Source organism: Alexandromys fortis, unplaced genomic scaffold (assembly GCF_014885135.2).
Source record: "Alexandromys fortis isolate MF-2015 unplaced genomic scaffold, M_Fortis_MF-2015_v1.1 scaffold_44, whole genome shotgun sequence".
NCBI lineage: Eukaryota > Metazoa > Chordata > Mammalia > Rodentia > Cricetidae > Alexandromys > Alexandromys fortis.
The window spans coordinates 8,625,305-8,646,350 of record NW_026067921.1 but is presented as its reverse complement, the minus strand read 5'-3'; the positions used below and the strand labels follow the sequence as shown (position 1 = coordinate 8,646,350).

Genomic DNA, 21,046 nt, shown 5'->3' with positions numbered 1-21,046 from the left:
CTGTACCCTCCCTTCGCCCTCGCAACAGGAGTTCAGACCTGTGGCTAAGAGTTAATGCCTTCTAAATAATAAGACATTACGTGTCCCAGGCTTCACCAAGCCAATTCGTCCAGGTTGTCTCATTTAATACTCCAGGTCTTCTGTGAGGGAAGGAGGGAAGGTATTTTTTCATCACCACCTGACTGGCGAGTTAGTCCCTGAGATTAGAGCAGGTCAAAGGCCCGGTTCCTTTAGACAGGGCCTGAGCACCCCTTCTCTGTCCTGAGCCCTGTGACCCTTCAATGATGCTTACTCTCTTCTGTGTAGGAGCATCTAGCCCAGTGACAGTGTCAGTGTGTGGGAAGGGAAGGGGTGGAAGAGCAGTGTGTGGAGGGGACAGCCTAGAGCCACTAGCTACTTCTCTTTCTCTGGAGATGGAGGATTTGATGCTCGTGAGGAGGTTGGCGCAGGGAATTTCCTCCCCATCCTGCAGAGGAAAGAAAAGAGTCTTGTCTTCCCTTTCCCCCCCTCTTCCCACCCCCTTACCAGGAAAGGAGGGAGGAGGGTTGGCCTGGCTCTCTCAGGGCCTGGCTTGTGGGTACCACATGCTAGACCTAGACCCTTAGAGCCTAATGTCCGTTCTCAGGCCCTGCCTGCTGGCCTTTAGGTGATGCGCTGTCGTGAGGCCTAGGCCATGGCCAAACTGGAAGAAAGCCCCCGAAGCTTACCTGGAGAAAGAAGCATGCAGGGCCCCCGAGGAGGAGGAACAGGTCCTGGGCTGTCCCCTGTGGGCAGCCGGACACTTCTGATCTGCACCTTTATCCTGGCTGTAGCTTGGGGCCAAATGAATTTCACAGGGTGAGTTGCTGCTGCTCTGTGGGAAGGAAGACTGGCTGGGAGGGAGGAGACCTAAATGCTCTGAGTGTGTGTGTGTGTGTGTGTGTGTGTGTGTGTGTGTGTGTGTGTGTGTGTGGTGTGTCTATGTGTCTGTATGTGATGTGTATATGTCTGTGTGTCTGTGTGGTGTGTATATATGTGGTGTGTATGGTGCGTGTGTGTGTCTATGTGTCTGTGATGTGTGTGTGTCTGTGTGTCTGTGTGGTGTGTATATATGTGGTGTATATGGTGCGTGTGTGTGCTTATGTGTCTGTATGTGGTGTGTGTGTGTGTCTATGTGTCTGTATGTGGTGTGTGTGGTGTGTCTATGTGTCTGTATGTGATGTGTGTGTGTCTGTGTGGTGTGTATAAATGTGTGTGGTCTGTATGGTGCGTGTGTGTGCTTATGTGTCTGTATGTGGTGTGTGTGTGGTGTGTATGGTGTGTTGTGGTGTGTATGGTATGTGTGTCTATGTGTCTGTGTGTGTGGTTGGTTGTGTGTGGTGTGTGTGTCTGTGTGTCTATGTGTCTGTATGTGGTGTGTGTGTGGTGTGTATGGTGTGTGTGTCTATGTGTCTGTATGTGTGTGTGTGTGGTTGGTTGTGTGTGGTGTGTGTGTCTGTGTGTCTATGTGTGTGTGTGGTGTGTGTGTGGTGTGTATGGTGTGTATGTCTGTGTGTGTGGTGTGCGTGTCTGTGTGTCTGTGTGGTGTTTGTATGTGTCTCTGTGTCTCTCTGTGTGTGTATGTGTCTTTGTGTGGTATGTGACTGTGTGTATGTATGCATGTGCTGTGTGTGTGTCTGTGTGTATGTGTATCTGTGTATAGTGTGTGTGTGGTGTGTCTGTCTGTCTGTATAGTGTGTGTATGTGTCTGTGTGTATCTCTGTGTGTGTCTGCTTGTGTGTATGTGTGTAACTGTGTGTCTGACTATATGTGTGCATGTCTGTAAGTCTGTGTGTCTGTGCATGTGTGTGTGTCTTTGTGTACTCCTGGGTGAGACCAGACAGAAGGTTCAGTCTCATCCAGAACCCCTTCAGGTTCCCTGACCTCCCACTCATACTCCGGAGCTGATGTCTTGGCTATGTTATTATCCCTTTCCAAATCTAGAGTTCTAAATCTGAAGCTCAGGATGAAGTTTTAGGGTTCTGAGAGGATCCCCTAAAATTGAGACTAATTGGGAAGAGGGAAAAGACCAGAAGAAATGGGAGGGGACAAGAAAGGACAATGGGGAAGAGTGAACAGGATCAAAATCCATTATATGCATGCATGAAACCGTCATAATGACGTCAGTTATTAAGTACAATTAATATACATCAATAAAAAAACAAATTAAAAACTTCTAAAATCACATGCAGCAGATTTTATACATGTTCTTCTTTGGTGCCGAAGGCTTATATTTTCCTTGAAGAATTTGCTAATCCTTGTTAGACTATACACTCATATCAAAAGTAGATGTGCTATTAGCCTTCTTTGAATGGTAGCAAACTCAAGCGTGCACACCAGGCCTCCCAGTGTCCCAGAAGGTTGATCTACAGACTGTACAATAAGAAAGAGACACAGTTTAGAAAGAGTCCCCTCCTGGGTCCCAGAAACAAGCAGGCAGAGAGCCGGCACCATCCCACCTCAGACCCCGGCGCTTGTGATGTGGGACGCTAGGCTCTTCACTGTGCACCGACCTACCCAACTGGAAGGAAAGAGCACAGCTCCACTGTCAGGAGAGGCTGGAGGTCTCTGATCTCCCTTTCGTGGAGGTTCAGTATGCGGAGCTGCCCTTGGCTCCCTAGCCCCTTTGAATCCATCCCTCCCGAATCTTCATCCCTTTTGCTCTGTGTGCTGAGTCCTTCCTGCCTTCCTCTTCCTACCGACCTAGCCTTCCAGGGCACCACCATAGCTTTCTCCCCATGTCTTCCCAGAGACCAGGTTCTTCGAGTCCTGGCTAAAGATGAGAAGCAGCTGTCACTGCTGAGGGATCTGGAGGGCCTGAAGCCCCAGAAGGTGAGGATTGCTCTCGGGAACACGACTGTCGCAGCCCTTGTCACTGTCCGCCTAGGCTCCTTGTCTGGTCCCCTTACTCTTTCCACCCCCAAACCTTCCTGAGGTCTCAAAAATGTTCCTCAAGTTGCGGACAACTCCAGTGTGGCTCCTCTGCCACAATGTCCCCATGAAGTTGGGTGGCCTTTCTAAGCTGTGACCCCTTTAGCTTTTCCCTCTGTCATGGAAGGGGAATGGCGAGCACGCTCTGAAAACAGCTGCAGCGTCCTAAAGCCACAGGGAAGCACAGATGTCCCTGCTGCCGTGCCACGAAGCACAGGGGCTGCTCACATCTGCCTTCCGACTGGAGTGGCTTCGCTTGGCAAACTTGTGTGGTATTTGGGTTGGTGTCTGTCAGCCCGGGTTTCTGTTTCCAAGAACATTTGTCCTCCACAAGTTCTCACAATGGAAAACATTTTCTTTGACAATTATAATAGAGGGGGCTTTTGTCTGAGGGCTTGTAAAACAACCAGCTCTTTTTGGACGTGGCCCAAAGCTCTGGCTGCTCCTTGTAGGCGTGGCCCTATCAGTAAGGGATTCTCCCGCTCTCAGAGTCTCCAGTTTACACATTTATAGGTAGACACAGGGTGCGGCCTCCTCCTTTGACTCTGCTTCTCGGGGGACTATCACAAGTCATGCTTGCCTCTCCTGGTCTTGACCAGGCTAATGTCCCAGGTGGTGGTGGTGACGGTCTCACTTGTAGGGACTCTAGGGCTCTGTGGATCCAGGTGACAGAGCAAGGGATGAGTGAGGCAGGGCGGTAAGATGACCAGGAAATGGGAGAAGAAGCTTGGTGGGGGCGGATTTCTTCCTCTCGGCATACCCTAGGATTTTCTTTATGGACCTGGACCACTTTGAAGTATAAAAGAAACCTAGTTCCCCTCTCCCCCTGCCCTGTAAGATGCCTATGGGGGGGGGGGATATATAATATAAGGGCAGGCGATAAATACAGCTGTGTTTCTTCCCTTCCTCCTTCTGTTCCTCTCCCTTTCTTTTTTCTTTTTCTTTTTTTTGTGAACAAGGTGGACTTCTGGCGTGGTCCAGCCAGACCTAGCCTCCCTGTGGACATGAGAGTTCCCTTCTCTGAGCTGCATGATGTCAAAGACTATCTGAAGTCTCACAACCTTGTTTACACCGTCATGATAAAGGACATCCAGGTGAGGTCCTACCCTGGGTCACAGTGAGAATCTCATTTTCCACATTCATTTTCGTTGGTTCACACCATGGAGGAAAAAAAAAAAAAAACAACATACCAAACCAAAATAAAACAAAAACCCCTCAGGCCAAGTGCAGACATCTTGCTTGTGGATATCCAGTTGTATGTTTGTGTACATATTATGGAAGAAATTAAATTGTATATTTCTGGGCTTGGGGATGTAATTCAGTAGAGTATTTGCCTAGCATGGATGAGACCCTGGGCTCAATGTTCAGCTCTGCATGGAACTGGACATAGAACTGGGCACAGAGGCACATATCTGTAATCCTAGTTAAAGGGAGTTGTGGGTTCAAGGCCAACCTAGGGTACCTAGGCTGTCTCAAAACAAAAAGCAAACAAACACGACTGCATATATGAACGCACGCAAAACCAAAAACGAACTAAATAAAATATTAAAGTGTACATTTCTAAAGAGGAATTTTAAGTCTGGGACAGAATTCCTTCATAGAGGCAAGGCGAGCTCACAGTGTGATGTACCCTCTTCTGGGAGACTTGGCAACCACCAGGAAAGTATAAGGGAAAACGGAGACAGAAGGGAACAGCCAAGGTCCTTCCTAGGCCCCTCTGATGGCTTCCTCTTGTCCCCTGTTAGGTCTCAGACATATGGTACGAGGGATTCTGTGGGGGGAAAGACGTCCAAAGACTGCTATGCTTAGCCCCCCTCCCTGTACCCAGTGTGCTCAGAGCATCTCCCCAGATGGGATTCTTCCAATAGCTTGGGGAGTATGGCAGACCCTGCTCAGGTTAGGGCACAGAGAATGGCATCTTAAACTCCCAAACTCCCTGCCCCCACCTGATTCCACCTCGTCCACTGTCTTCTAAGCGCTATGAAAATGGATTTCATCTGCGCTGTGTTCAAGGACGGGTCTGGGGAGATGATTCAGTTGAAGTGCTTGCCACTCAAGCATAGGATCTGAGTTGGATTGCCAGCTTCCATCTCAAACTCAGCAGCAGCCTGAGATCCCAATGTTGGGGAGGTGGAGACAGAGGGAGGATCCTGGGGGCTTTCTGGCTAGCCAGTCTAGCTGACTCAGAGAACAAGAGGTTCAGGGAGAAACCTTGTCTCAAAACCTAAGGTGGAGAGTGAGTGAGAGAGACATTGTCTTCTGGCCCTGCTGTGCACCGCCTGCACATAAGGGGAGTGGGTATTGGTAGCACGGCCTCCTCCCATAACAGATCCTTGGGTACCACTCAGATGTTCAGCCTCCCAGGCTGCATCCTCGTGCAGATTCTGTTGTAGCCTATGTACCTGTAGAATTGCATCCACAGAGATTCATTCCTAACCACACTGTTCAGCTCTAATCTCCTCTAAAGGCTTAGAGTGTGGGAACACAGAGCCTCCCAACGCGCACACACTTGACACCGCATGCCAAGGGATCAACGCATTAGGCAACATTCCTTTCCCAGGCCAGCACAGGGCTGGGGCACTGGGTCCATTCAAAGTCCTTTATCCCAGATCAGACACATCTGTTTCCCGCTCAACATGTGGGGGTGGGATGTTTCTCTAATTAAATCCCCCACAAACAAAAATGGGGAAACTCACACAGACAAAAGAGGCTACCACATCAAAAGAACAGGACCGAGTTCTCATTTTTTAACCCATGCCTGCGTTTTGGAGTTTCCCATTCCCCTGCTTCTGCTGCATCAACCCTGGGAACCCAGCAGCATTTAGCAAACAGACACTCAGAAAACTGTTGATTTCTGCATGATAGGGACAGTCCGTGGGTCGCCCTGTGTTTCCCTCACCGGCCCCTCTAGAGATAGCCTCTCCTGAAGTCCCCAAGCCTGAATTCCTACGGGACCCCTTCCCAGGAAAATGCCCTGAGCTCTCTGCTCTAACCTCTGCAAGCAGAATTTCCAACCATCCGTCTGCAAAGCATCAAGCTTGGACTGCCGTCCTTGAGGTCACTCTGTGGCTTCGAGGGCGCCAGGGGTGGGGAGAGGCTGTTGTTCCTGGTTGATTTGTGGTGGCAGTGGGGGAGGGGTGCAGGCTACAGGCTCAGAAGTACTGACAAGCCTGGAAGGGATTTGCACACCCAGGTCGATGTGAAGCAAGTTTATTTGAGAGGCTGACCCAGGCTCAGCTCTGGTACTAGCTTTGTGCCCTCAAAGTGAGCCTTCCATAAAGGTAGCTTGAATGATGTCAGTGGGTCTAGGACTGGCATGGACGGGGGTGGGGAGGGTCCTTATTGATATATTGGTCTCCTCCAGATCCAGCTGCATTTTTCTCATTGATCTGTGCACCCCTGGCCTTGGCTGGGCCTTAATAAGGGCTGACTGAATTAATATATATGAGAAGGCAAAGAAAGAAGAAAGAAGTGTGTCTGGCAGTTGGGGCCAGGCACGGAGGCTTCATGAAAACCTTTACTGGTGGTTTTGATTTTTATCCAGAGGCTGGGAAGACTTTTGAGGAGAGGACCAGGGAGTACTTAGAAAGGCAGCTCTGCTTGCTTCACCACAGACACACGTGTGCCTACTGTGTGCTGGGTACTCCACCCGTGGACACACATGCGCCTACTGTGTGCTGGGTACTGGGCAAGGCAATAGGAAACACAGGAACTGAAAAAAATAAAAAATAAATAAAACCCACCGAACTCAGGGCTGTATCCAGGGGAGCGGGAGAGAGTGGGGGCTGGGAGGGCGGGAGTAAATGGTGGGTACAGTGGAGAAGGTGAGGGCCCTGATGGAGTGTGCACAGGTTGCTATGGGAGCGAATACCAGAGGCATTGCACGTCACCGGCGCTGTGAAGCAGTAATTACCCGTGCGTGTGTGGGGCTGAGCACGGAAGGGGGGCTTGTGGGGAAGGAGGCCCCCCACCCTGATTTGATGATGGGGCCCAGACTCCATGTAAAGGGCATCTTCTGCCCTGTGGAGTGGGAGGGGTTTATTCCCCCCAAACCGTAGCTAGAAGGGGGAGATTTAGGACGCACACCATCAGATTTGCATTCAGAAAGGCTGCTCTTACTGAGGCTGTGTTGAGCTGGGGACAGGGTCTGGGAGACTGACAGGCAGGAGGCTGGTGGGGAAATTGCAGTGGGCCAGGCAAGAAATTATCTGATTCTGAGGGTGCTTGATTTGCATTTAATTTTTCTTCACCTCTTCGTTCTTTTCGGTCCTTCAGTGGTTTGTTTTTTTTTTTTTTTCTTCCTCCCCGGGATGAGTCACCACTGAAAGCTTCACTTGAGCAATCAGCTCTTCGGATTTTAATGGCTTTTTTCTGATTACAAAATTAATAAATATTCATGTTAGATAATTTGGAAAACAGGGGAAAAGCACAAGAAGAAAACAAAAATCACCCGTGCTCTGACCATCCAGAGAGAAATACAATTTAGCATAAAGCCCGCTTCAGCAGCTTCCCCTCGCTGTAGGCTGGCCCGCATCAGCATACAAATGGGCGCTATTGAGCTCTGGAAAAAAGCCTCCCGATCCCTCTCTTTCCCCCCTCATTGGGTATGCCCTATTTCTCTGCTTCCTTCTAGAACAAAACTAGAAATACTGACTTTTTATTTGTTCTGCCTACCATTTTCCTTTGGCAGGCCGTCTACCCCTCACTTCACCAAAAGGGTCCGGGACAAAGACACAGAGACATTGGGTCCACTTCTGCTCAGTTGATTGTACATCTTTCCCTGGTGCGGTTTAGTGGTGTCTCTCCGCTGGCCTCCTGGCCTCCTGGCCTCTGTGTACTGTCACCAGCTCTGTGAGTTCCCTGGTTGCTCTGTTGACCACGGTGTTCTTGTTGGCAGGAACATTCAGACCATTCTCCACACCTTGGTCCAGGGTGATGGAGCTAACCCCCCCACCCCCAACAACCCCCGTGTCTCCAGCTGGGGTCTTCCTTGAACTCTAGCACCTCCTTCCTATAGTTCGCATGGCTGTCTGAGGGTCTTTGCAAACTTTACAGGTACAATAGCAACATCCTAAGTCTCCATCTGCTCCTCTACAGCCTCTGGGAGCTCAGGAGTTCCCTAGGAACCATTCTGGACTTCCTTCTCAAACCTTCCAGCCAGCCTACGGAAGATCCTGCAGGCTCTTCCTTCAAACACTTCCGATACATTCCAAACTACCACTGCGGGTCAGCATAACTATCACTGGGGGCCTGTACCAGCAGTGTCCCACTAAGGGACCCACTAAAACTTCCGCCTCAGCCTCCTTGAGAATTGGGATTATAGGAGTGGCGGGCTGTGTTCGGGAACTTTCTAATTTCTCTCCTCAACTTTATCCTTGCTTCCCTCTTATCCATTCTCAAGATGGCAGCCAGATGGGTCCTTTACAAAATGTGTGAATCTGATTATGTCCATTCCCTACTTGACAATCTCCAGTTGGGGCTGGGCAAACCACCTCTCTGGAGATGGAGCTAAGGGGATGTTAAGTTCCAGGCTGGCTAGATAGTACAACTCTGTCTAAGTAAGTAAGTAAACAAACAAACAAACAAATAAAAGCAGGAAGGAAAGGGCAGGCAAGTTGTTGGGGGGCTTCTCCAACTCAAAATGAATGCAAAGTTCTTGAAAAAGCCAAGGCTTCCGAGTGAGCCACCCCTTACCCCACCCCCCCCCAAGTCATCCTTGCTGTCTAGTGATCGGTTCCAGCCGCCGTCTTTGACATTCCTAGAACTTGCCTGATACATTCCTGCCTCAGGGTCCTCGGCTATACCCACACCTCAAGTCTTTATAGTGGCTGGTGTCACCCCTGGAATGCCGTTCCAGTAGGTGTCTGTCTGCATGGTTTATTTGCTCATTGCTTTAAAAAATCTTGCCTCCCTGTCAGCGTCTACCCCTCTTTAAACTGTCCCTGTCCCCTCTCCTATTTTCCCAGCCCCTTGTCATGGTCACTACCCTCCTCCTCCTAGCTAAAGTTAGCTGGAATTTACCGTGTGTCAGGCTGCTCCTTATGACAGCACTTTTAAGTATGTGTTAGAGTGTAAGATAAAATGACCCTCATTGTACAAGGGGAACTGTTGAGGTCAGTGTTAGTGTCTCATCCGAGACAGCCTGACTAGGGGACCACGCCGTGTCAATCAAGATGGTTGCTTGTGTGTGGTGTTTTAACTTGGGTTTCACTGCCTTAGGGTTCAGCCTTAACTGCTGAGGGGCCTCATTTTAACAACGGCAGGTCAGTAGCACCTCCCATATATGCACTTACATAGCAAACATTAGGCCTAGAAAAGAGAGACAGAGAATCCAAGAGAACTGCTTGCTGAGCTGTGTCTACGGAGGGCTGTGGGTGGAGCAGGGGGCATGGAGTTGGCGTTCTTCAGACCTCAGCTCCACCGTTGGGGTCCCGAGGCTGCTTCTTTCCCTCACTATGGGGCTGCTTTTTTTTTCCTTACGGCCTCACACTTCCTTATCCCTGTAATAAATGAATGCAATTCAGGTCTCTCTGTCCCTGTCAGGTTATGGCTTCCAGGGAGGGCAAATGGCCGACTTCTAAGCTTTTTGTTCTAACTTCCCCCTGAGGAGCCTGATGGGGGTGTTTGACATCCTGAACCGGTGTTAGGCCTCCTTCTCAGCTCTCAGCCTCTTCCCTCACCCCCAGGAGGGAGCAAACATCTGTGCAGTTTTCAGGCCAGGGTCGATTAATGTTCCTAGAACTGAGGTCCAGCTGTAAGGGCTGAGGGTTCCCAGTTCCTAGGAGGGTGTCCTATCTCTTCATGGGACCGGGAGGGGGTTTGAAAAGACATTTGCAGTTTGGTGCCAACCTCCCATTTGCCTCCTGCCTGATTTGTGGGACCCAGGCTGGACTCTTCCGGGCTGTGTGCTATGGGTGTCCCTGGCCCTGTTGGAAGAACTGGACCTTCTGTGACTTTCTTCCCAGTTCCCCACCAAACCTCCCCAGCTCAGGCCTCACTGCACCCTGGGGCATTAGAACTCCCGACCTTGCAGCTTATTTTTGGTGGGTGTAGAGAAAGACCAGGCCTGCCCGGACCCAGCTGTCAGTCTTCTCACAGCTGTTCACGACAGCTGACTGGACCAGCCCTCGGTGACAGATATACATTGGTCACGGTGGGCTGCTGTGCTTTGGGTGGATTTCCTGGGAAGAAGACACATTCCTTCTATGGGAGCTTTCCCACGGTAGTACTCGTGAGTGGCCCACGAGGATCCGGTCTCCTCCAGCCATGTCTTGACTTACCTAGTTATTCCGGCTTTGCCCAAGCGGGAAGATCCTAGCTGGGCCAGCCTAGTTCAAAACATGGTAATTGCAATTACTGAACCTGTAGCTGGTGCTGAGACAGTAAGTCATGTGAGCCCCAGACATTGCTTTCCAGTCCTGTTTTAAAATGTATAATCTGTGAGTTTGAGGGTTGTGAGAAAGCAGACGGGGCCCTCGGGGATGCATGGGCCACTGGACAAGTAGCCTCATGCCGATATAGCAGTGGGTGGGGACCCTCTCCCTTCCCCAGTCCTGGGGACAGAAGACATTGCAGCTGGCACTTCACACAAGTATTAAGGCTTTGGTTCTGGTATTATTTATTCACGTAAAAGCCCTTGCTCACTGAAGTAGTCTAAGCATGTTGGCAAAAATGTAAAAAAGAGAGTATGGGGGAAAATATTCAAAACTCTAATCTTATTCGAACAGGCACCATTAGCATTTTGTTATATTTATTTTTGGCATTTTAATGTCTTGTTTTCCTGTGCTCGAGGATACTTGATTTTTCATTACTTGAAAAAAATTTTAATTGCAAGAATGATATGATGGCGTCTTCGGCTGTTAACATTTTGCCTACTTCTGTTTCCTCTCTTTATCTATATTTATTTATATACACGCAAATATGCATATCTGTGTGTATGTGTTATTGTTGTTAGTCCTTGGTCTTTGATAGCTCAACTTGAGGAATCCAGGGCTGGGGACCAGAAGATCTGGCTTTCATCTCATCTCTGCCACTTCTTAGCTTTGCATTGACGAGCTGTCACCTCTCCAATCTGTTTTATCTCTAAAACACCCCGACCCGGAGTTAATTCCCTCCCTGGAATCTGGTCATCTGACCAAGTGAGAGAGAGAACAGAGGATAAAGAGACTTCATAGACCAAAAGGCACTGCTCACCAAATAAGGCAATGTCCAAACTGTGACCCAGAGCTTAAGGAGGCCCCTTTGGGTCAACGAGGATGCTGGCTCACACCCTCAGGCAGAGGACTTGGGCGCTTCCCACACTGAACAACCCAGGCTAGTCCTGGGGTGCCTTATGTCAGGGCTTGCCTGTCACTCTCTTACCTGAGCTGGGAGCAGGTTCCCAGCAGTGATTTCAGCAACGGGTAGTCTGAGCGGTCAATAGTCAGCTGAGGCATTTGACTGCACTCCCGTCCTGTGACCACGAAGGTTGAATGCCAGCAGCAAACCAGCACTCCAGGGCATTGCTGCTGGCTCCTGTGTGCTGGTCTGGCAAGTAGCTAACGTGAGGAGTGAGAATATTGACTCGTTCGTCATGATTTGGGCTGGCTTTGTCCATGCCTGACTTTCTGAGTGGCTTGGATACTAGTTGTCTAGACTGCTTCCTAGAAGAAGGGTCGCTGTTGGACATCAGAGCAGCCATCTGCTCCCCAGGGGGCTCAGTGTCCATGGTTCGGTGTTAAAAAGTGCAAAAACAACCCTGGCGGGAACCCGTGAGCATCTCTCTTGGTGCCCCTTCAAACCCATTACTACCTTTTATCTTGTGAGGCCGCACAGCCAAGACAACTAAGGTCACAGCAAGTAACACGAGGGTTGGGAGCAGAGACGCTTAGAACCTGTCTCTTCAGACTGACTCGTTCTGCGCTCATTTGGGCAAAGGTAGCACGGATGTCAGTACACGGAGGATCGCTCTTCATCTGTACACCCTTCCGTTGCATGGCACACGATCGTGGTGGTTCATTCCCCGGTGTCGCTGCTGTGGGTTGAGCCTTCTTCTGCTTTTCTCGTGTGTCTTCCTATCGGATAGGTGCTGCTGGACGAAGAGAGGGACGCCATGGCGAGGTCCCGCAGGCTGGAGCGCAGCACCAGCGGCTTCAGCTATTCTTCTTACCACACTCTGGAGGAGGTAGGGCCACCCTGGGAAAGCCCCTGAGCCCCTTGGGGTCTCCAGGAGGCTCAGAGCCTACGGGATGGCGCTTCGGTTGGCACCCTAAGGTGTGGATTCATGACCGGCCAGAACAGAGTAGCTGGAGGCACCTGACTATGATTCATTGACCTCCCCGGGACCAGTCCTGGTGCTCTGTGGCCCCGGCTGTGGATCCCTGAGGTATGAGGGGCAGCAATCCAGACACATTGGGAAGCCATACTTGTGGAAATATCAGTTGCTTATACTTGGAGAAAAATGTATGGTAGTGGAGACAGCCAGCTAGGGCTGATTTGAGCCATGTGTTTAAGGGGGAACAGACAAGTGGGTACAGAAACTTCCACTCCAGAAAGAAACTCGAGGCACAGGTCTCGTTTGCCTGTACAGGACACGACATTACTGATACGGTCTCCTCCACCCCTGTTCCCAATTCATAAGACCTGTAACGGAGAATCCGTTTTCTTTCTAATGTTTATTCACTGATATGTACTGAAAGGACAAGAAAATGAACTAATATACACTGTCACTGTTATGGATGTCAACAATAATAAAATACTACCCTTCCCTTCAAGCTGCTGAGTGCAGAAGGAGAGGGAAGATAAAACAGGGCTCCACAGTTTATGAGATCTGTCAGACGGATAAAGCCAAGGCACGAGAATGAATTTTCAACCGAGAGGTCCATGCAGACCACATCTAGGAATTTATTTATTTATCCGTGATTATTTTTTTAGACGGGGCCTTCCTATGTAGCCTAGGTTGGTTTGAATTACTGATCCCCCTGCCTCTGCCTCTCAAGGGCTGGGATTACAGACATGGCAGCTCCTGCTAGGATTTGAGAGGGCTCAACACACTTTGTTCTCTCAGTGAAAATACAGCTCTGCATGGGCATGAGGAGCCTGGCATTCTAGCAGGCCACAGCTCAATGTCCTTTAGTTCTGAGGGTATCTTTGGGATTTGCAATTCTTGAGCCATGATCTTCAAGACGCTCAGGGGAAGCGGGAAAGCAATAAGGAGGGGAGATGGATGAACAGTATCCATTGGTAAGCTTGGAACTCACCCCCTCCCCGTTTAACTGCCAGTCTGATAGACCTCGTTGCTTTCAGATATACAATTGGATCGACAGCTTCACAGCTGAACATTCTAATCTCGTCTCCAAAATTCGCATTGGCAACAGCTTTGAAAATCGGTCCATTCTTGTTCTGAAGGTAAGAGCCTACTGCGTCAGGCAGTAGATCAGACAGTGAATGTCTTTATCATAAGATCGAGCTCATGAAGAAGTGGCTGGGTGGAAGTTTCTGGATAGCAAGGAGGTGCATATTCTATACCACAGACCCATGAGCTTTGTGTAATCAGGGGCTCCCCTCTGTAGCTATAGACAGGCGGCAGTGCCGTGACCTGGGCGGGAAGAAGTGGAAGGTTGTCAAAGAGACAGGAATGTGGCGTGGCAGTTGTCACCTCAGCTCGGGGTGCATGTGTGAGTCAGTGCCCTTCCTTTACCTGTAAGCAGTGCCAAACTTGCTTTACCTGTAAGTGAGAACCCAGGGCTCATTTGATAGTGACCGAGGGTGTCGGGTTTTAGGAGCCCTACAGATGGGCCCTCAGCTCTAGAGAAACCTTCCAGCCCTTCAGGGGGCCACTGAACACAGCCTGAGCAAACTGTAGTGCTCTTGTTCATGATGGACGCACATCCTCCTAGAAAAGAATCCATAGCCTGTGGTCCAGCGTGTGAACCATGTGGGGACTTGATATCAGTTGTCAAGGAGGCTAGGCACTGAGCACTCGCAGGACTCTGGTAGATGCTTCTGGACAGTCACATGACCTCACCTAACCTTGCCATGACTTGATTTGCCTCTGCTTTGACCTCTCACCAGGCATTGCCACGGTCCTCTCTCTCTCTCTCTAAAAGGGCATTGCTCCTCAAAGTGTGACTTTGTATATCATTCCCCTCATCACCTGGAAGCACATGTATCAGAAATGCAAACTTTACCACTTCTCCAGACTCATGCACCATAGCATACATGAGAACACATACCCATTAACGTCTGAGAGGCACCAGGCTTTGTTTTTTTTTTTTTTTTTTTTTTTTTTTTTTTTTTTTTTTTTTTTNTTTTTTTTTTTTTTTTTTTTTTTCCCGAGACAGGGTTTCTCTGTAGCTTTGGAGCCTGCCCTGGAACTCTCTCATAGACCAGGCTGGCCTTGAACTCACGGATCCACCTCAATCTGCCTCCTGAGTGCTGAGATTAAAGTCGCCACCACTGCCCCGCTGAGACACTAGTCTTTTTTTTTTTTTTTTTTGATGTTGTAGGCAATCACCATTTTAATTCTCTCATCTCTAAATTATATCCAAGCTTTGCAACAGTATCATCAGCTACCAGGAAAATTTAGTTTTCATTCAAGTGTCAAGTAACAATCTTCTAAACATGCACTGTGAGTTTCATAAGTAGGTTTTAGGGGTCCATGTACACTGTCAACTAATTCAATTTATTTCCTGCCCCTCTTTTCTAAGTTGCAAGTGGAAACACATTTCATTACAAAATCCTCCAAGTAATTGCCCTTTTGTTCAAAATATTTTAGTTAATTCTCTGATAATTTCATACATGAAGTCCACTTCTACTTTTTTAAAATTGATTTTTATTGAGCTCTACATTTTTCTCCTGCCTGTCCCCTCCCCTTCATCCCTGTCCCAAGATCCCCATGCTTCCAATTTCCTCAGGAGATCTTGTCTTTTTCTACTTCCCATGTTGATTAGATCTATGTACGTCTCTCTTAGGGTCCTCATGCCGTCTAGGTTCCCTGGGATTGTGATTTGTAGGCTGGTTTTCTTTGTTTTATGTTCAAAAACCACTTAGGAGTAATATATGATCATTGTCTTTCTGGGTCTGGGTTTACCTCACTCCGAATGAGAGGCACAAGTCTTAAGGTACTTTTAGTCTTGGGACATTCTGTGTTCCGGGTTGGGTGGCTTTGCCTTCCAGCTGGTGTTCTTGGAAGGCAAAGCCACCGTATGTGTTCCCTCTTCACAAGTGTGTGTGCATGGACCAGCGTGTCCTCCTTGCATCAGCTTGAGTGCTCTGCCATACGGATTCATTCCAGACGGTGAGGAAGCATCTTGAGGGACAGCACCGTGGCTGTCTTGGTCATACCTCTGTTTGTGGTCTGATCCTTTTCCCCAGTTCAGCACTGGAGGTTCAAATCGCCGGGCTGTCTGGATCGACACTGGGATCCACTCCCGAGAGTGGATCACCCATGCCACTGGCATCTGGATCTCGAATAAGGTCAGCTATGACTGGCAACTAGGGAATAGCATCAAAGGATTGGGACCAGGGGAAGGGGATTTTTGTGGATTGAAAGGGACCTCTAGTTGAAAAATTTGAGTCAGTTTCTCTGACTTCAGGGTTCTTGGTCCTTCCTTGGCCTTTGGAACATTATCATATGCTCTGACCTTTTTCCGATTAGGGAGTCTGTCTATCTGACTTGTAATTGTTTAAGACTAAAGCGTTTGGTTCTCTGTGGTGTATGTTTGATGAGCCATTGCCACCTCCTCTTGTGGAAGAGTCCTGCTGCACCTCCAGGGACACCTGGAAGGCTCGCTACTGTCACCCTCTCTTGCAGATTGTCAGTGCATATGGCAAAGACCATGTTTTGAAAAAAATATTGAATGCCATGGACATTTTCATCGAGATTGTCACCAACCCCGATGGCTTTGCTTTTACCCACAGCATGGTAAGGGCAGCTGGGGGTGGGATCCCTAATATGGTTACCTGGGGTGTGTGCTGGGGTAGGGAAATGTCATGGTGGCTTCCGGCTGTCTTCTTTGGGGGCTTTCTACAGAGAGGCTGTCTGGCAAAAAGAGAACTGCAGGGGTATTAAGGCTATGGGATTAAAACCATCTTTTCCAAGAACCTGCCTACTGCCCAAGGAAGCTTCCATTGGTAGCGTGTGATTAGCTTTCTCTCCCGGCACTCACATGAACCACTGGAGATCCAGTCTGCACACGGTCGGGCCCACCTCCGTATCAACCCATCCTGTCCCTGCCAGCTCCTTCCTTTTGCTCCTTCCATCCCCACTAGGACCATCTTCCCTTTCCATGGGCCAGGATGTCAGTTATCCCATCCCTGGGAGTGGGCCCAATTAACGAGGCTGCATGCCCTGGCTTTCCTCAGAATCGCCTGTGGCGGAAGAACAAGTCAAGTCGTCCCGGCATCTCCTGCATCGGCGTAGACCTCAACAGGAACTGGAAGACAGGTTTTGGAGGTATGGCAATCTGTTTCATCCAGGGCAGGACTTGAGGAGGAGGGGTTGGTCTTCAGTAGGTTCTCTCATACCGTCAGGGTGGGTTGACTCATGAGTCGGGAGGCATAGACAACATCATTGGCTAGTCTATGCGCGTCATGGCCAGGGTCAGGTGAGCACACAGCTAAGGCTGACTGTGGAATGTAGGTGAGATTGTATACGTGATACGTGGATCCATATGCTAAACTTATAAGAGAACTCTTAGCTATTAAAATGAAGACACATTGCAAGTATCATCAAATCCTCAACATGGCAGAGAAAGGCTCCAGCAAGCTAGCTCATCCTGGCAGAGTTCTACCATCCCATGGCTGGCTTGGCTGCTTTCTCCGGAGTTCTTTGATTAGCTTTTCTGGTTGTTTCTCTCTCAGCATGTGCCAAAGGCACAGAGACTAAATAGGAAAACCAAGACCATTCAGAGGAACTATCAGGATCCCAGTAAAGTAGCAATTTGGATGGGTCGGATTTCAGGACCAGCCAGAGTCATCTACAGGATCCACACAGCCTTCATCCCCAGACACAGTATCTGTACTCCACAGTGGAGACACGGGTTGGCTCCCCAAGGGAGACCAAACCACTGCTATTAACAAACAGATCCATAAGTTGGTGCCCAAGCTAATGGTAGAATATTCTAGATATTAGATTAATGATAAAATATTGTAGGTGTCTGTGGCTCTGTAAATCTGGCTTCTTAGAGTTTGTTAGCAGTGGAAATGTCTAAAGGATGGGTAGGAAAGCCTCCAGGTCACATGGTGGTGGGTGCCTGAGGATCAGGGCCATGTGTGGCCACTGTGGTCAGGGATCGTTGAATGTAAAATTAGCCCTGTCTGCCTCCAGATTGACCAGGGTTAACCTAGGCAGGCAGCCATGGCTCTAAGACCTGATAGTACTCACAAATACTGAGGTAGATAAAATTCTGTCTTAAAGAAAATAGCATTTGTGGGTCTGTCTGTAAACAAATAAAGTAAAATCAAATCTGTAGGTACACAATGTAAAAATTGTTACGGGGGTAGGAGAGCCCACAGGGGTAGAAAAGCTCCCATAATCCCAGTACCCGAAGATTAGTGCTTTAATAATTCACAGTGTACTTCCCGAGACCTCTTCTTGCCACAATTACATCTTTAGAGAAGGAAAAATAAACAGCTAACGAATCCATTAGCAGATACTTGTGAGACAGGCAGGCTCAGAAGACCTTGACTGTGGACGTCAGAATGGCAGGCAGCTAATTCCCGTTTGGGCAGGGGCGATTAGTTTATTCTGCTGAGCTCAAACTAGAACTAATGGCCTCAAGTGTTTCTCCATATTTGGGCAAGGCCACCTGGCCGTTGGCAGGGGAACGGCTCTCCCTGCGTGGGCTGCAAACACAGACAAAGCTTTCGGCCTCTCCGCTCTGCTCATCTGTTGCTGTTTGTCATTCGTCAAGTGGAGCAGGTGCAGGAACTCAATAGACACAACAAACAGGGCCACTGTGAGCCCGGCCAGTGCCAATCCGGGGGGTGGGGGGACTGCTCCCCCCTTCTAACCAGGGTCCCCCACCTTAGGCGAGGACCACCCAATCGAGAGGGGCTGCGTTCTTTGTTGACAGAACAGCCTCTGGGCTGCCTCTGGCCAGGAAGAACACGTGACTCAGGAGGGAAGTTCCTGTTCATGGTTCTCAGGCTGTCTTAATTGTTGTGTTTTGGGGACTCTGGTGACTATCCCTTAGAGCACTGTGTCACCCCTACCTGAACTCCTGGGGAGCAGTTTGCAGTAGCCTGCTGTTGGCGTGGGGACAAGAAGGCTGTTCTGGTACCTTCTCAAAGCTTCAGAAGTCGGAGGCCATCCCTGGTCTCTGAGAAGGGCTTGGATGTTGGCCGCAGTCCCTTCTGGGAGGTAGAAGGGAGATGGAAGTGGGAATTTACCTTCCCCATGAGTTGCTAACTCACAGATCTTGACCAGCCCTGTCCAGCACTATATGATATGGCTCTGAGGAAATGGGCCAGGCACCTAAGTCCTAGAGAAGCAACAAACTCAATGTACCAAAAAATGGAAGCCCAGGCCTGGGGGTGTCACTGAGTAACAGTAACACCACCACCCCACATGCAGGCATGCACACAGGCATGCATGTAGTAACACATGAGTATACACACACACACACACACACACACACACACCTCTTTGCCCTCTCCTCCAATTCTCAAAAAAAAAAAAAAAAAAAAATTCTCAAAAGCCTCTCCTGTGATTCTTAGGCCAGCCTCGAGCAGCTCTGGGAAGCCATTTTGCCTTTCCCACACTGTCTTTCTGGTCCACAAGGTCATGGAACTTCTAGGGCTGTGGCTGGGGACCAAGCTTCACCAGATACCGCGTTTGAGGCCCTCACTAGCATGAACCCCAAAAGAGCCAACCAAAGGGCTGCCGTTCAACGTGGGGCTGGGGTTGGATCGGAGGCCTGGGTTGCTTCTGGATGCACCTACCCTGGCAGGCCTTCCTCTCTAGTGGACAGTCGGACTTAGGCCAAAGGATCAGCCAGGGTGCTCCCTGCAAACCCAGAGTTGCTGAGTCATGGTGCTTCTATTAAGAGTCCTTTGTTTCAATCACAGAGAAGAGAATGTGGAGTTGTCCCTCCCTCCCTCCCTCCCTCCCTCCCTCCCTCCCTCCCTTCTCTCTCTCTCTCTCTCTCTCTCTCTCTCTCTCTCTCTCTCTCTTTCTTTCTTTCTTTCTTTCTTTTGAGCTGGGTTCTCTCTATGTAGCCAGGACTGTTCTCCAAGACTCGGTCTGTAAACCAGGCTGGCCTTGCTTGAACTCACAGAGATCGGTCTGCCTCTGCTTCCCAGTGCTGGAATTAAAGGCACGTGCTACCTACCAGGGCTCGCCACCTCTTTCCTTAACAGTCTCGAAACAACGGACACATCATTTCTACTCATATTTTCATTGGCCAGAAGCTGTCACATGACCTCAACCAAATTGCAAGAGGCACTTGCAAGCCATAATGGTGTTTGGTGAACACTGTTTTGCCACATCTGACCATTGGGGTGGCTTTACTTTACTTTCAGGAAATGGTTCTAACAAAAATCCCTGCTCAGAGACGTACCGAGGGCCGGCACCTCAGTCGGAGCCAGAGGTATCTGCAATTGTGGAGTTCATCACAGGCCACGGGAACTTCAAAGCGCTGGTCTCCATTCACAGCTACTCTCAGATGGTCATGTATCCTTATGGCCACTCTCTGGAGCCTGTGCCAAACCACGAGGAGCTGGTAAGACTGGCTGTTTAGAGCGTGGGAAAGCAGAAAGCCTCTCTCTAGGAAAGTCCATCCCTGGTGCATGCCCAGGGGATTGAGATTTTGACTCCCAGTATGAAGGACCAGTGATAGGGAGACCCCATAATAGAACGAATCGGTAGAGTTGTTCTCATGTGTGATAAAACTCAAAGATGGAGGTATGGCACTGTCTACATGGTCAACTTCCAGGGCTCCCATTTCTCACCAGCTGCCGAGCACGCAGGGGTTGGGTTGGGGAGCCCCGGCCTCTTACCCTCTGTCTGTCATTTGCAGTTCAATCTTGCCAAGGATACAGTGAAAGCTCTGCATAAGGTGCACGGGACGGAGTACACTTTCGGTAGTATCAGTACCACCCTCTGTGAGTGAATCCATATGTACCTGGGGCAGGGCAGGTGCAGCAGCACCCCTGACCTAGCCGGGCTGGGTGGATGCTGGTATCCAGGCAGTCCTTTATCTACCCTGGTAGCTGGCCTATTTCAAAGTCCCCCAAGGGGAAAGGTTCTCAGTCTGTTGGCCTATTTCTGCAAGGGGGAAGATTGGTTGTGGGTGGGTGGGGTAGGGCCCAGGATGAGGTCTGAGTCAGGAAGTCTGATGTGATCAGGTCCAGGTAGGCGGCAGCACCCCACTTTCAACTCAGGATTCCCCTGTATCCTGTGGTCACACCTTCGTCTTCCCCGGGCACATTTTTGCCCTTTTCCTTTTAGATACAGCCAGTGGGATCACGGTGGACTGGGCCTATGACAGCGGCATCAAGTATGCCTTCAGCTTCGAGCTCCGGGACACTGGACAATACGGTTTCCTGCTGCCGGCCTCACAGATCGTTCCCACAGCCCAGGAGACATGGATGGCCATTCGGACCATCATGAAACATGTCCTGAGACACCCCTATTAGCCACCTTACTCAGACCAGAGCAGGTCTGGGATGCCTCCTGAACCCCAAGTTAAGCATCTCTTCCACACCCTTGTTGGATCCTTAGAAAATAGAAGTAAGTTTGAAACAGCCTGTTGCCTCTAGTGTTGGCTGCCACCTCTTTGTGCTCAGTGTCCAGAAGGGACAGTCTGCTTAGACATCCCTCAGGGCAATTTGACGTGTCCGGGACATTCCTACACACACACACACACACACACACACACACACACACACACACACACACACACACACTGTCTTCAGGAAAATATGGGGCCTGAGCTCTGCTGTTTCTTCTCTTTGCTCCCCAACACTAGGGATAATCAAAATATACATTTGTCCCAGCAGTTTTTGACATTTTAATGAAATCCAGAGGGGGACCAGGCTTGATTTAAACAGGAAGAAGAAGGTCCTTGTCCTTTCTCCCACCTTCCTCTTACACCGGGGATGGGGTGGGGGACAT

General features: G+C 49.5%; 1 protein-coding gene across 4 annotated transcripts; it reads left to right on the top strand.

The window, feature by feature from the left end:
* Positions 1-569: 569 nt before the first annotated feature.
* On the top strand, positions 570-20,709 carry Cpa5 (carboxypeptidase A5). 4 transcript variants are annotated; one of them, XM_050141590.1, is made up of 11 exons: positions 570-837; positions 2,769-2,850; positions 3,909-4,043; positions 12,014-12,112; positions 13,234-13,335; positions 15,304-15,405; positions 15,743-15,853; positions 16,294-16,384; positions 19,453-19,652; positions 19,950-20,013; positions 20,381-20,709. In XM_050141590.1, exons 1-11 carry the CDS (start codon positions 674-676, stop codon positions 20,566-20,568), a joined length of 1,338 nt encoding a protein of 445 aa, XP_049997547.1. In that variant the 5' UTR covers positions 570-673; the 3' UTR covers positions 20,569-20,709. The 4 variants fall into 4 exon arrangements, with proteins under 4 accessions (XP_049997547.1, XP_049997546.1, XP_049997548.1 ...); XM_050141589.1 differs by having other exon boundaries at positions 19,950-20,034; XM_050141591.1 differs by lacking the exon at positions 12,014-12,112 and having other exon boundaries at positions 19,950-20,034.
* Positions 20,710-21,046: the final 337 nt, after the last annotated feature.